The 13915-nt window shown below is 30.9% G+C and overlaps 2 protein-coding genes across 2 annotated transcripts; both read right to left on the bottom strand.

The window, feature by feature from the left end:
• Positions 1-290: 290 nt before the first annotated feature.
• On the bottom strand, positions 291-2818 carry LOC145329779 (uncharacterized). Its single transcript, XM_080174171.1, has 5 exons — positions 2699-2818; positions 1914-1968; positions 1251-1358; positions 789-847; positions 291-408 (listed from the first exon to the last, which is right to left on the bottom strand). Exons 1-5 carry the CDS (start codon positions 2714-2716, stop codon positions 298-300), a joined length of 351 nt encoding a protein of 116 aa, XP_080030297.1. The 5' UTR covers positions 2717-2818; the 3' UTR covers positions 291-297.
• Positions 2819-3986: 1168 nt separating this feature from the next.
• LOC145330673 (pancreatic lipase-related protein 3-like) lies at positions 3987-9102 on the bottom strand. Its single transcript, XM_080175333.1, has 11 exons — positions 8970-9102; positions 8430-8484; positions 8125-8198; positions 7573-7682; positions 6965-7084; positions 6543-6715; positions 6228-6320; positions 5683-5771; positions 5138-5252; positions 4546-4681; positions 3987-4119 (listed from the first exon to the last, which is right to left on the bottom strand). Exons 1-11 carry the CDS (start codon positions 9046-9048, stop codon positions 4030-4032), a joined length of 1134 nt encoding a protein of 377 aa, XP_080031459.1. The 5' UTR covers positions 9049-9102; the 3' UTR covers positions 3987-4029.
• Between the last annotated feature and the right edge of the window lie 4813 nt (positions 9103-13915).

Below are 13915 nucleotides of genomic sequence, written 5' to 3'. Positions count from 1 at the left end.
GAAAAATTTTACATCTACTACTTACTAAAAGAACCGGCTAGCTATAAAAAAAAAGTTGATACAGCTTCTTTAGTATTTTTATTTCTAAATATATTGAAAATCAACCAATGGTAACGGGAATATTAACACAGCCAAGTAGCAGAAAACAGTTGATGAAAAGGTTTATTGAACAAAGGGGGGGGGGGGGGGTGAGGTACTTATCTGTATAAACATCTATACTATAGTTCTGTAAGATATATAGACCAAAAAGATGTTTAATATCCTTTTTTATTTTTTTTCTGAAAAGGTTTCGTGATTTTAAATGTACAAAAATTTTTTTTTTAAATTTAATCTTTCCTGTCCAAGATTTAGATTAGAGTCCCATAGCTTAATTTCTTCTGGCTTACCAACAGCTGTGGCAGCTACAGGCTGAATAAAGAAAAAAAAATATTTTGCTTTTCAATTTTATTACCAGCTTTAAATTAGCAAAATTTGAATTTTGATGTTTAAAATCATTTTAATTCACTTTGCCTTTCCGTAAGTAACGATATGGGGGAAACCTGATTTTCTTGGATGCTATTTAAGACAGATGGCTGAAATTTGGGTTAATGATGGTCATGCTTCTAAAGACAAAGGTACTTATTAAAAAAAAGGTTTTGTGATTTTCAATATGATTTTCTCACTTTCTAATCTTTTGCTCTATAACTCACTATGTCTGTTTGTCTATTCAAGATTTCATGTGCTTCGCTTCTTATCGATTTTGATATTCTTGTTAAAGTTATCAACTGTTTTATTGATTCTTTGATTACCTCTACTTCTATTTCCTGTTTACCAGCCCTCTGCAGGATCTCATTTTCATTGACTGAAACTAAAATATTAATAATCAAAACTGTGTAAAATTAAGAATTAGCTACAGATTTCGAGCATATAAAACAACTAAATGACAACATTCATCAAAGTGAGACATTTTAGACCAGACAGTCAATCAAACTAACATAGACAAATATAGAGTGAGAGTTCTTAAATATTAAAACTGTAATATTAGTTTGATGTAAAGATAAAAATCAAATGGAAACATGTTGAAAATTGATCATCCTTTGCTAATAACATAGACCCCCATTGTCATATCCTTGCGGGGTTACCAAGAACTCAATAAAACCTATCCTAAAGTCATAAACCAACTATCCCCCATCCTTATTTTCAATCTATTTAGAAAATAAGGAGGGGGTTAAGTGCTCATCGAGGCACTTTGAGGAAAAACCCCAAATTACCTGGTAAAGAGGGAAGGCTTGTAGAGCGCCATGAAGGCAGAATATAGTAATATGGGTGATGTATAGGCACCCACATGGGCTGGTAATAATTGTAGATTGTTTCAGCATCTAAATTAGGTCAAGATAAAAACAAATTCAATTATGTTAATAGATAATGAAGGATTAGATACGAATCAGCTTATAGTGCCTAATAAAAATGACGTCCTACAATACAATTGACCAATGATAGGCATGTATACATTATGATTGACCAATGGTAAAATGTATATTTGCCTATTTTGGTTATTTGTATTGTATGACGTCATTTTTTCATAGGCACTATAAGCTGCTTCCGATAATACATTTTGCATAAACAAGAAATAAGGGGAATAGTCCCTTTCGTGGCAACGCCCCATAAGGGGCGATTCGTAGTATTTTTTAAAAATGAGGGACTATACCCGAAATAAGTTAAACATAATTAAAATCATTTGTATCTTAGGGCTCGGTATTCGGAGGTAGTGTGAAGAGTATTGAAAAAAATGCCTAAATCAATCCTTAGACTTAAATCTAAAAATTAAATAGATAATACCATTCCGGAACCTTTGTAGGCTTCCAAATGGAAAACTAAATCGACCCTCACATTTAAAAATATTATCATGATGTATGATTCTTAATCAAAATTACCTGGGTTAGGTAAAGGACTTGAAGAGCTACCACTTACAATTATTAACAAACAAACCTGTAGAAAAATTATATATTATAACATAATTTCTGATGCGTAGAAATCAGAATGTAAAAATAAAAGGTTTTAAATAAAATAAAGATTCAGTTTTGAGACCTATTTTCACTCTATATATAATATGTATTATATATCAATTATTTTCTACAAGCAACATGTCTCTACTCAAGCCTTTTTGCTGACTTTTAACTATGCTGATCTAAGGCATATATATGTCTCATGTAAATATCTTAATGCATTTTCCAACAATGAATTGATTAAGGTATCTAATTAGTATGAATGGACTTACGGACAAAGTTAGTTATAAAGCAGATGTTCAGGGATCAAAACGTACCATGTCCGGCATACTAACGGACTAGGTAAGTCATATACTAACTGCACATTAATATTGAAAATGTTAACCAAAATCAACCGTCTATCTGAAATATAAACTGAGAAATTCCTCCCAAAAATTTCAAGCGGGACGTAGATTTTAAATAATATAGTAGCTTTGTAACTACAAATAAGGATCACTTATCATCTATAAAAGCTAAACTCTTAAATCAGAAGTAAGGTAAAACGAACAATAGCTCTTGTAGAGTGTCCGAACTTAATAAGCTTAGCACTAATTTGTAAGTCGAACTAAAATTGTACATACATTTGCGTAATTACGTTAATGAAAAGAGCTATCCGGTACGGACGAACCAATGCAAATTATAGAATATCTTCGATTTTAATAAACTATACTTACCACGCTAAGTCTACTCATGATGGCAACCAGAAAAGTACTGATGCTTTCTATTTTCTCTTTTCGGGTTTATTTTTGTATAGAAAAGTATCTTATAAAATAAAGGTGTGCTTCACTTTTACAGGGCTTCTAACATAAACTGTCACATTTTAAAAAAAGTCTTGTAATAAAGCTTTCTTATTCGTTGGCTTAACATCTATTGGGCTTTTGTTGAATTTTAATTGGTTGGTTCAATAAGTTGAGTATCCAAAAGTTTTACCACTAATTGTAATCTATGAAAGAGGTAATATTGTGTATTATCATTAGGGATACATAAATTTATCAGCCATTGTCTTATCCCTTTAGATTCCTGAGTGTTCTACGCACATAATATTTTTTTTCAAAGGGGTCATTTTTTCAAGAGCAATTTTTTCTTGGAGGTTGGTGATACCCTCCTCAAAAATATTTATAATTATTCCAAGGACCTATAAGAAGCTACAATGTAAAGTAGAACCATATTGGTTTATCGGTTCAGAATAATCGGTACAGACAGACAGACAGATGACATTCAAATTCGATTATATAAAAATTATTTTAGATTCAAGAGCTGAAAAATCTAATCAATTCACCCTGTATGTTTAACATAAACGATGCTTTTGTGCGTGTTTTGATGATCGTGCGTTTGTTTTTCTCTTTGTGTGCATTGGGTTCTATTTGATATGCGCACTTCCACGGCAAACTTTCTAATATTTCTTGTAATTCACAGAATCATAGAAATATGTTATTTACTGATTTAAAAATATAAATTATTAACTTGTATTTTTACACTTTTTAGAACAAAATTATGGACGGATGGGCATACGGAAAGTATGGACGCACAGATCGATCCTAACCATAGAAAAGCTTTGCTTTTATCTTACAATTCTTGCAATGCTAAAATCTTTTTTTACACTTAAAAAAAATTATTTGCACTGCATTTTGATGGACGTTAGACATTCTGGTAACAATAATAGAATACATAAATTAACTATCCCTTATGGACGGACGGACATACAGAACGTACGGACCAATCATGGAAAAACTTCGCTTTTGAAATATAAATTAATACCATGCTTAAAGCTTGTATTTTTACACCTAAAAAACTTCATTTTAAATAGACATTTTCTAACCAACGTTAAAATAATTCTGTACAATAATCATCTATTCAAACTTCTATCCTTATAGCACATCTTTAAATAGTTAAAGGTTTTTATCTGTTTAGAGACCAAAACTTTTCATTTTGTCACACTTGTGACGAAGTAATAGTTGAAACTAAAGTCGTAGTCTATATTTATTTATTATATACAAATTTAGATTTAATTTAAACTAGGTGTATGTTCATAGAAGTTCCAATGATGGTCTTTGATATCCAAGAAAAATAACTTCTGGGATCCGGCGAATGAATCCTAGAAACAAAAAAACATTAAAAAAAGAAAGTAAGAAATGTATGTTCATTGTTCATATCTGTCTATCATTAGGTTTTTTAAAGTCTACATTTTGGTCTGTATACCTTTCTTTAGGTTTGTTTGGAAAGCCTATCATATTATTAAAATGTTTGTTTGTCTGTTAGTATGTCAGTTTGTAAGACTTTCTAAAAGTCTATGAGTTTTTATATATGTCAGATCTTATTTGATTTTTGTATGAATGCTCACAAGTCTGCCTCTAATCTATTTCTAAGTCTATGTATTTGTCTGTCTGTTTGCCTTTTTATCTGTTAACTTCATGGGACAGCTCTCCCCTCTTCTTTTGTTAAAACTCTATCTATCTATCTATAATCTATATCTATCTACTTGTGAATTTATCTAGCTTAAAATCTATCTATATAACTATACCTGTGACACGCTACCCATAAAAGACTTGACTTCATGTGACACCACCTCCCCATTGTTACAAGCTGTTACTGACTGACATTCCTTGCTTGGGAAAAGCTCTGGATTCAGGATGGAGTGTAGGAAGTAATAACTTGCTCTAAATAGATAGATAGATTGATTAGGAAAGTGATAATTGAATAGATTGATTGATAAAAAAATGAATAGTTTGATGGATAGCCTTTAGATCTTGATAAATTTTATGATTTATTTATAGATAGATGATTAGTTGGATAGATAATTATTAAATATATAAACCTTCTTTATTAAAAACCATCTCAAACCTTAGATATAAAAATAAAATAGCCTAGAACCATCACATGACACATGTGAAGATTCACTAAAAGAGAGAACTCAATCAGTTCTTCAGCTATTGAGATATTAAAATATAGTCAAAAAACCTTACAAGATTAATAATAGAATATTGGATGGTTAATTAGTGATATATAGATTATAGACACCTTCCTTCTTAAAAATTACAATAAAAACTGAATGAAATATTAAATCTTTTCAATATGATTTACACACATATGATTATTAATTAAAATATATCTACCTTGAATTGCTACAGATTTTATCTTGTAAATAGTCAGGTCCACCAAATTCACATCCAGGTTGCTGTGAGCCACCCGCAGGGTAATAATCAAAATGGCCCAAATGGGAAAGATCACCTTAAAATAGTTTTTATCTTAAATAATCATACTGATCAATGGACAGAAAAAAGACAAACAGAATTACAATTATATAAATAGTTAGCCAGACATTAGAAAAAATAGACATACAGGCTAAAGTATTGAAAAATAAACTATCCACATATTAAAAGATTTAAACAGATAAGATTTGGCATCTATGCTAACAAATCTACAGATAAACAGAAAAGTGTACAGAAGTATACACAGATAGTGTTGGATGATTCACTTCATTCAAATAACAGGCAATATTTAAAAAAAGCTAGATTTGTAAAAAATAAATAAATAAAGAAAAGTCAGATTAAATAAAGAGATTAAAAGACAGTTATAATGACTAAAAATAGACAGACAATTGTAAAGACAAATAGAAAGATGGAAAAACTTTAAAATAAGAGCTATATAAAAATTATACCTGTCAAAGGTGGAATATGAAAAGCTGTTGGTTTGATAGCTGCGTCTGAGTGAATAACATCAACAAAATCTGCTACATCCTTGCTTAATCTAAAAGGAAATGGTTTTTATCTATTCATGTTACTCTATGTTTTTAGACAATGATATCTTTTAAATTAATAAATATAGAATACACATTACACATGCAAACTATGACATAATGTCATCAATTTTATTTTGATAACATGGAACTCATTTAATTATCAGTTTGTTCATCCTGTAGGAGGGATGGAATAATATTAAGGGTGAAAGAGGGGTATCGTTAATTCAGCCCGCTGCTAGTTTCACTTTATTAAAGAACATCCAAATATGATGTAACATCCAAGTTATAATGTATCCATTTTTAAATGGTAGAAATGAGGAAGAGTCTATGCCATATGTAGAGAGTATGTAAGTTTTTCTATGATATATGAAACCTTCCTTTCCCCATGAAATCATGCATATAAATACCAATTTTAACACTACGTTCCGCGGCTTTATCAGCCTAATGAGTAGAACACTTTTTACCTGTTTTCATGGAGCTGTTCATCAGCAGGTAGAATTGGACCATCAACAAAAAAAATTCCTGCAGGGTCCAAACCAGTTACTCGAGAGATCCATCTAAAATATGTCATATGTCGACATGCGGTTAATAGCAGAAACAAACTGTCATGGATTTAATTGAGTCTTAAATTTATTAAAGGATGCGTTCTTAGGCTTATTAAATAATAATATTTAATAAGGTCTTATAGGATTTGTAACATATTTTTTCTTGATTTTTTGCTATCTTTTAACAAAAAATAAATAAAATCAAGGCTCTGTATAATAAGTTTTGCAATTTACCTCTCAGTTATTTCATGATATATTCTAGCTGCTTTTGCCATCATATGTGCCGCCAGTCCCTGGCCAACCAAATGATACGAGGTTACCGGAGATTCAGGAATCTCAGTTATGGCAGCAAAACAGCGGCCCAGATATTCGCCAATGTCAATTGCATTCATTGCAGAATCATAATACTAAAATGTGATTTTATATAAAAAAAATCAAACAAATATTGTATATTTAAAATCAAGTTTCTCATCTTTTTATTTGTATCGTTGGAACCAGGATTGTCATAACTTTAACAGGGGTGTAGAAGCACATACCTCCTACCTCTTGTATTTTTTTAGTGAATAGAGGGGGGTTCAGTGCTAAATAAAAGATTCGAGGGAGAGCACTAGGAAAAATTATACAAACATTATATTTAAAATTTTTTATTTATTTACCTCTAAAGTTTCCCAGAAGACAATTTCTCCTGCATGTGAAAGATCTGTCCAATCAACAAAAATGATATTAACATGCTTGTCTTCTGATTCCATCCAGGCATTTACATATTCAGTTTTTCCCTGAGAAATAAACATTGTGGTTACTTTATATAATGAGCAGTTGCATAAATTTTAAAAAGTTGGTTATAAGAAATCTTATATTTTTTCATTTTAATAACTGCGGAAATCAAAAAATGTGTAATAAGTCTTACATGAAATAATATATTTATTGCATGATCTTTAAACTTTAACATTGTGGTAAAAAATATTGATGATAAATTAGTTTGTTGTTTTTTTTTTTAAAAGAAGTAACCAGGCTGTTGTTACAATGGCTCAACACATATAGCATCTGATCATTGTCAGGAAGGTGATAGGTTAAAATCTCGGCTTGACACCATTTCATAATTGATGATGTTCAAAATGGTTCCTACTGCTGCTATGTCAAGTGCGCAATATAAATAGAGTAGGGGGAATGCATTGGCCCATAAATAGGAGCAACTCATTTAGAACTTCTCATATTGGATCTTAAAAAGACAAAATTACAGATAAAGTGAAAAATATATACTTACTTTACTCATATTCTCAGCAAAATCATGAGAATAAACTTTAAAAGGTTTCACAAAATCAAATATTTCTGGAAGAATTAAGTCCACAGATAAATCATTGTTTACTGTACACTAGACAATTAAATAAATAATAGGAATTGTTATCAAACAATAATCATTCATTTGTTCTTAATGTATTAATTGTCCAGTGCAGTACACTTAAAATACCACAATATTTATTAATAAGGAAAATCCAAATCAAATTATTTTTCCTTGTGTACACTTTTTACATGTTATCTTATGTAAATGAAAAATTATATAAAAAGCAAGTTGTAATGAAATTTAATTTTAAAAAAAGAAGGTAAAACGATTTGATGTTTGCTTGTATATGATTTCCAAAATGGCTTTATCAAATAGATTGTGGCTTCAAACGAAACTCATCATAGAATAAGTTATAAAGTTTCGTTAAAACCATAACCATACTCCTATGGCTGTTACTGAGATTTTTTATCTTAATATTCTGTAGATTATCAATTGCTTGTATTTTAGGCACTCTATTATTTAATTTATTTTCCTCAATATCTTGTCCCATATTAAACCAGATCTCTTCTTCGTCGTGACTTGAATAATGTAGATCAGAATGAAAATACCTAAACATAAAAAATGGTTATTGTTGATAATTCAATTCTTACATAAAAGTAAAATGATCTTTGTCTCTCTGTACTGGATATTCCACTGGACTGATATGATTCTTATTTCAAAAACTTCCAATCACTGGCAAACTTACAAATCTACTTAATTCTGGTAATTCTCAATTTTGGCGCTCATGAAATTAACAACGTGAAAAAGTTTATATTTTTTTTTAAATTATGTATTTTTACCTTAAGGTTGTGTGAAGTTTGATATTTAAAAATGTGTTGTTAATTAATCTGGGTTCTAAAAAAATATATATAATGATGAAACACAAAATAACCCTTTCTGTAGATTACAATTAGTGGTTGAAATATTTGAACACTCAGTTTTACGAACCTATCAACCAAAATTTAGGAATGGTCAACAGAGTTGTTGAGCCAACGAATAAGAAAACTTTATAATAAAACTATGGAGAATAGTGCAATAAACAGCCCAATGTCTCCCTTACCTCCTTGAATATTTAAGTATTAGATCAAAAATTAAATATCTAATTTGGGAAAACTTGGTACTACAAATTCAAAATTAATTTTCAAACTTAAATGACCAAGAGAATCAATGTTTAATTCACAATCTATTGTCTACTCCAATTACTACAGAATTCAGAATTTTGAACTAAAAGAAAAGGATTTTATTTTTCATAACCCACAGGTTGAGTTATCAAGTTTTTTTTCCTTTACATGTAAAAAACTTCTCGCCTTGCTTTAAAACCTCAATAAGAAATAGTTTACCTTTTAATTTATTATAATTTTGATTTGAATGAACAATACTGGAAAATAATATAATTCCTGCTACTGGGAGTAATCTCATTTTTTATTGGAATTCACTGTTATAATTTCTAAAAAAAAAGAAAATTAAACAACAAGAAGTACAATAATGACAAAAAAACAGTAAAAGTGAGTTACATAGATGATTTGTGCATGTTGGAATCATCCTATCGAACTTAAACTTTGCTTTGCATGAAAGTGTAGCATTTATATAACCATCGCAAAAGTCAGTTCGTCAATTTTTAAACATGTTGACTTTTAAAATATTTCTTTTTATGTTTATTTTTATGTTTTATATCTATTTACGGTATATTTTTGTTTTGATTTTTAAAATGAACTTTTTCTTATATTCTGCCACTCTATTTTATGTTCTTTTTGATATGTATATTGTATAGCTATAAATTAATGGAAGTTGTTATCCTTGTTTATGATTATTAACACATTACTAAAGCGAATAATTTATTCTTGTCTTTATATAGGAAAAGATTGTAAACTGAACTGATTATTTATAAAGAATTTCTTTATTATGAAACCTTTACTTTTCTGTTATCTTTAGTTTTCCCTATTTGATTATAGAAACATATAAATGTTCAATTTTATAATCGAGCATCAAAAGGCAGTATTTATTTTATCGTTTTATTTAACGTCATTTGAGCACAAAGCTAATCTGTAGTCCATATATGAAAGTGTAATCCCATCTGTCTATCTCTATTACAAAGTAGAATGATGTCTGTCCGTCCCTTAAGATATTGGGAACCACTAAACCGATCGGATTCTACTCTTCAGGGAATGTACCTACTGGTCCTGTGGTGGTTTTAGGCTATTTTCTTGGGGGGTTGGGCACCACCAACCCCCCCCAAAAAAAATCAGAAAATCCCCCTCAATTTTTTAAAAATAGAAAGTAGTGGGGGCACCTTAGTGGGGGTACTTAATTTTTTAATTTATAATGGCTAAGGGTGAAGCCGCTAGTGAATGTATATGTAACAAGAATCTCAATAACATTCTTTCTATTGAATTAAAATAATAATTTAACTACAGCATGTCTTTATTATGTCAGCCACGAACACCTTTATTAAAGCCATAAAGTCCACATAACCCTTGAAATTGATTTTCAACAGAATGAAAGGACTTTTGACAGGGCATACTTTTTGGGGTGGAGATAAAAAACTTTCAAAATTTTGCCAGGTTTTCACCCTCCTTCTCACCAGATTAAAATGTGACCAGTTCTTGTTTTTTTCTATATTCCTATTGAATGAGTCAGAAAAAAATCAAAACGATGCTATTTCAAAATTATTGATAAACAAAAAACTTTGTTTGTTATTCATTGTAAGCCAGGCCAGGAGGATGCTACAGGTACCTGTTACTTGCATGGGTCAGGTATGGTTGTCAACAGTTATGCTAAGGTCTAAAAAATATATTTTGTTGGCTTTTTATCAAATTCCCTTTTTGTTTAAAGAAGCGGCTGCACCTCTTATATCTTTGGGCGAATAGGGGGCAGAAAAAAAGACTACAAGACTTAGGTACAATACCTATTAAATTAAATACCTAAAACCATCTCAGAACTCAAAGCTTGCTTAAATAGAGAACTCAAGCGTTACAATTGCTAACAGAAAAAAAATTTGACTCCTATTGTTGTTGAGATAAATAAATAACCCCAAAATGGTTTTTACTTGTGTCTTTGGAATTCAGACAAATTCTAACCTGTGGAGTTTTATTATCCTTGTTATTTTGTACATTAACCTTTCAACTGTGGACATTTCCTAATCATTTATTCAATATAAAACGTGAATACTTAGGTACATTTGCTAAAAATTAAGTTTTTCTTTGTAGAAAATATATTCAGCCTTATATTTAAAAACATTTTTTTTTCAACTTAACTAAAATATCTTTATTAAAAGGAAATTTCATCTAAAGGTAACTCCTAATATAGGTTAGCTTATAAAGTAGTTTGATTACTACCAGGAAATGTGGACACATTGGTTGAAGGTTATTTTTCATTCGCTGGCTTAAAATTAAGGGTATTGTTACTAAAGCTTGATTGGTTGGTTCAAACTAACAGTGTCTAAACGTTTCCACCAACAATTTGTATTTACCGAAGGTGTAATTTTGTTTATCATCACTGGAGTTGAATAATTAGAGTAAAACCCTATATGGAGAAAGGGTTAAATAACTGTATCTCTCCGTCACAATGTCCTTGTGCCGACTCTCAATTGGATAATTGAAAGTCGAACAATTGTGTTGGAGATATTAACACAGCCAAGTAGTAGAAAAAAATTTGGTCAATGAAAAAGGAAGGGAGGTAATCATCTGTTTATACATCTATACTATAGATCTGTTGGTGGATAACAATGTCTTATACCTCAAAATAAAATAAAAATACAAAAATTTTTCATGTTTATTGGGGTCTAATCAGAAGCTAAGCCTGGTGAATTAGTGGGGGTTGGGATGTTTGATAGTGGTACTTAGACAAAATACGGGATTCTGCTGTATAATCAACTTAATTGGTCGCAAAAAGTATTCAATACCGTTAAAAAAATTAATTTACGAATGCTTAGTATCAAATTAATTTTCCTGCAGTTGTTCATCCTAATTTTATCTCATTTTTATATAAATGTTTTACACATGACCCTTGCAAGATTGCAAAAGAAAAACAAGGATGGCAACATCCATAAAAGCGAAGCTCTGAAACGTACAAACTAATATTAACACTTGTAGAGTGTAAGAACTTAATAAGCAGAATATAAAGGTATATTTATGAACTACCATTTATGAACTAAATGGTAGGTAAAGTTGTTGCAAAACTGCTTAAATTTAAGAGACTATTTCAGGACATACTTACATTTTTAGGACTTGATTTTGGCAGTGCTTCGCTATATAATACCTTGATGTAATAAAAATTAAAATTCCGAAAATCAGATAATTAGGATGATTATAACCTATACAAAATTGTCGTCAAAAAAAGTTAAAATCAACAAGTTTTTAAAGGACGTGCAGACTTTCTGGTAACGATTATAGAGTTGCTACACCTCCTGTTATAGAAATCATCATGCAAAGTGATAAAAAAATCCTGCCGAGCCGTGGTTTTAAGTTTTATAGAAAATAGTTTGGATGAAAAGTAAACATAACCGTACTTTAACTATTAAAAAATTTATTATTTTATTACTAAGGAACAGAAAGAACATAGAATTTAAAAATTGAACATGTTTGTGTAATGACAAATTTACAGTCTATACTTGCGTCATTTCAATAGAATTATTTGCATTATTAGCTGCGTAGCATCTCAATAACTTACTGTATATTATGGGATTTGAGAGTCCCATCTTTTAAATTTTGTTTTTTTATATTTTTTTTGAAGTTGTCTTGTTGTGATCAGAAATCCACCTACCCTCTCCCATTACTTTTCAAAATAAATTAAAAATATTGAAGAAGGGGAGAGGCCGTGTTTCCTGAAGTTTTTAGGCATAGGGAAATACATAATTACCATTATTTGAAAACTTTGGACACTATTACTTTGTTTCTCCAATTAACCCTTTACAGTCGGGCCCCTTGCCGCACCTTAATCAGTCGGGGGGGGGGGGGGGGCGTTCAACGCCCCCCCTTATTATCTCAGTTCCTATTAGAGCTAGAGGGCTAAATTTTTTTGTGCAAGTCCCCTGTTTGATAATGAATTTCCGACCTTTTATAAGTCTAAGTCAATTTTCGCTTCCTTCACCCTTTTATTTAACAACCTTTGTTTTTAGGTCCTTTTTTACTTAAAAATTTCAAACTGCTGTAATTTTTTATTTTTAAAGCTAGAAGAAATTTTTTTTGCAGAAAATGTTTATTTTTGTGTAAATTTTACATTAGAAATATCAAAATATAAATTTCAGCGGCCGCAGCTGTACTTGGCAGCTGCCAGCCGCCGCAGTCGGCGGTCGGCGGGAAAACGGCGGCGGATCTTCATGAAATTTTAATACGTTATGTAGACATGTAAGAAAAGCCTAAGTTTAAAATTTGAAGTCTCTAAGTCAAAAATTGCGGCCACAGGAGCCTTTTAAAGATTTCTGGAGACCTGGAGGATCAGGACCTGCAGGATCATACCTGGAACCTGAAAGTTACTTGAACACCTGTATTTCATATAAGGATGTACTACTAGAGGATTTTTTAGTATTTTGGTATGATAAAATGCTTTGTTTTAGTCAAAAAAATATTTTTGCTCTTTACCTGGATGACCCTGCCAGGTTTGCTGGCATCCTGTGCCCGCCAATATGGAGATATTCAAAAAATTCCAACTCTCAGTTATGTGTCATACCCATACTTAAAAAGTCAAGCAGTTTGGGCTCTTTATCTTTCACACACAGAAAATGAGATAGAAAAAACCGGAAGGGGGGGCGTTCAACGCCCCCCCCCCCCCGACCGTTAAGGGTTAAGAATGATTTTACCCATCTAAAGTACTTTTCCTTCAGAAGGAATATTATTTCTCGTATTCATTCGAATCCGGTGGATAGGAACCGGTTCTCATCCATACGCAAAATCTATGTCTAGCACCGTATTATATCCAGCTTTCTACGAATATAAAAATGTACAATCATAAGATTAAAACCAGTTTTTTTAGCCCGTGCCTTCGGCATCTCGGGGCTAAAAAAACTGGTTTTAATCTTATAGTTGTACTTTCTATATCCGCGGAAAGCCATTTATAATACGATGCGAGAAATAACTATTAAATTGGTATAGAATGTACGTGATATTATGACAGGGGAAAAATTGTCGTCAATTTAGGTTCCAACATGAACATTGGTCAGTTCGTTCATTCATAGGAGTGGAGGTTATGGGGTAAAGAGAGTGGATGGGAATGGAATCATTATTAAAAACAGCTGCAAATTGAATTTCATTAGATTACATATTAATCTGAAGTAAGATCCAAGTAATAA

Source organism: Acartia tonsa, chromosome 10 (genome assembly GCF_053477335.1).
Source record: "Acartia tonsa isolate MP-2025a chromosome 10, ASM5347733v1, whole genome shotgun sequence".
In the NCBI taxonomy this organism is placed as follows: Eukaryota; Metazoa; Arthropoda; class Copepoda; order Calanoida; family Acartiidae; genus Acartia; species Acartia tonsa.
The sequence above is the reverse complement of the archived record's forward strand: the minus strand, read 5'-3'. Positions and strand labels throughout refer to the sequence as shown.

Excerpts from the sequence above, each read along its gene's own strand:
- LOC145329779 (XM_080174171.1), bottom strand. Across the intron at positions 1,359-1,913 it reads AAGTCCTTTACCTAACCCAG|ATGCTGAAACAATCTACAAT; the intron begins GTAATTTTGATT and ends GACCTAATTTAG. Across the intron at positions 848-1,250 it reads AAGCCTTCCCTCTTTACCAG|TTTCAGTCAATGAAAATGAG; the intron begins GTAATTTGGGGT and ends TTAATATTTTAG.
- LOC145330673 (XM_080175333.1), bottom strand. The coding sequence starts at position 9,048 with ATGAGATTACTCCCAGTAGCAGGAATTATATTATTTTCCAGTATTGTT. Across the intron at positions 8,485-8,969 it reads AAATTATAATAAATTAAAAG|AACCCAGATTAATTAACAAC; the intron begins GTAAACTATTTC and ends ATATTTTTTTAG. Across the intron at positions 6,321-6,542 it reads TATCATGAAATAACTGAGAG|ATGGATCTCTCGAGTAACTG; the intron begins GTAAATTGCAAA and ends GACATATTTTAG.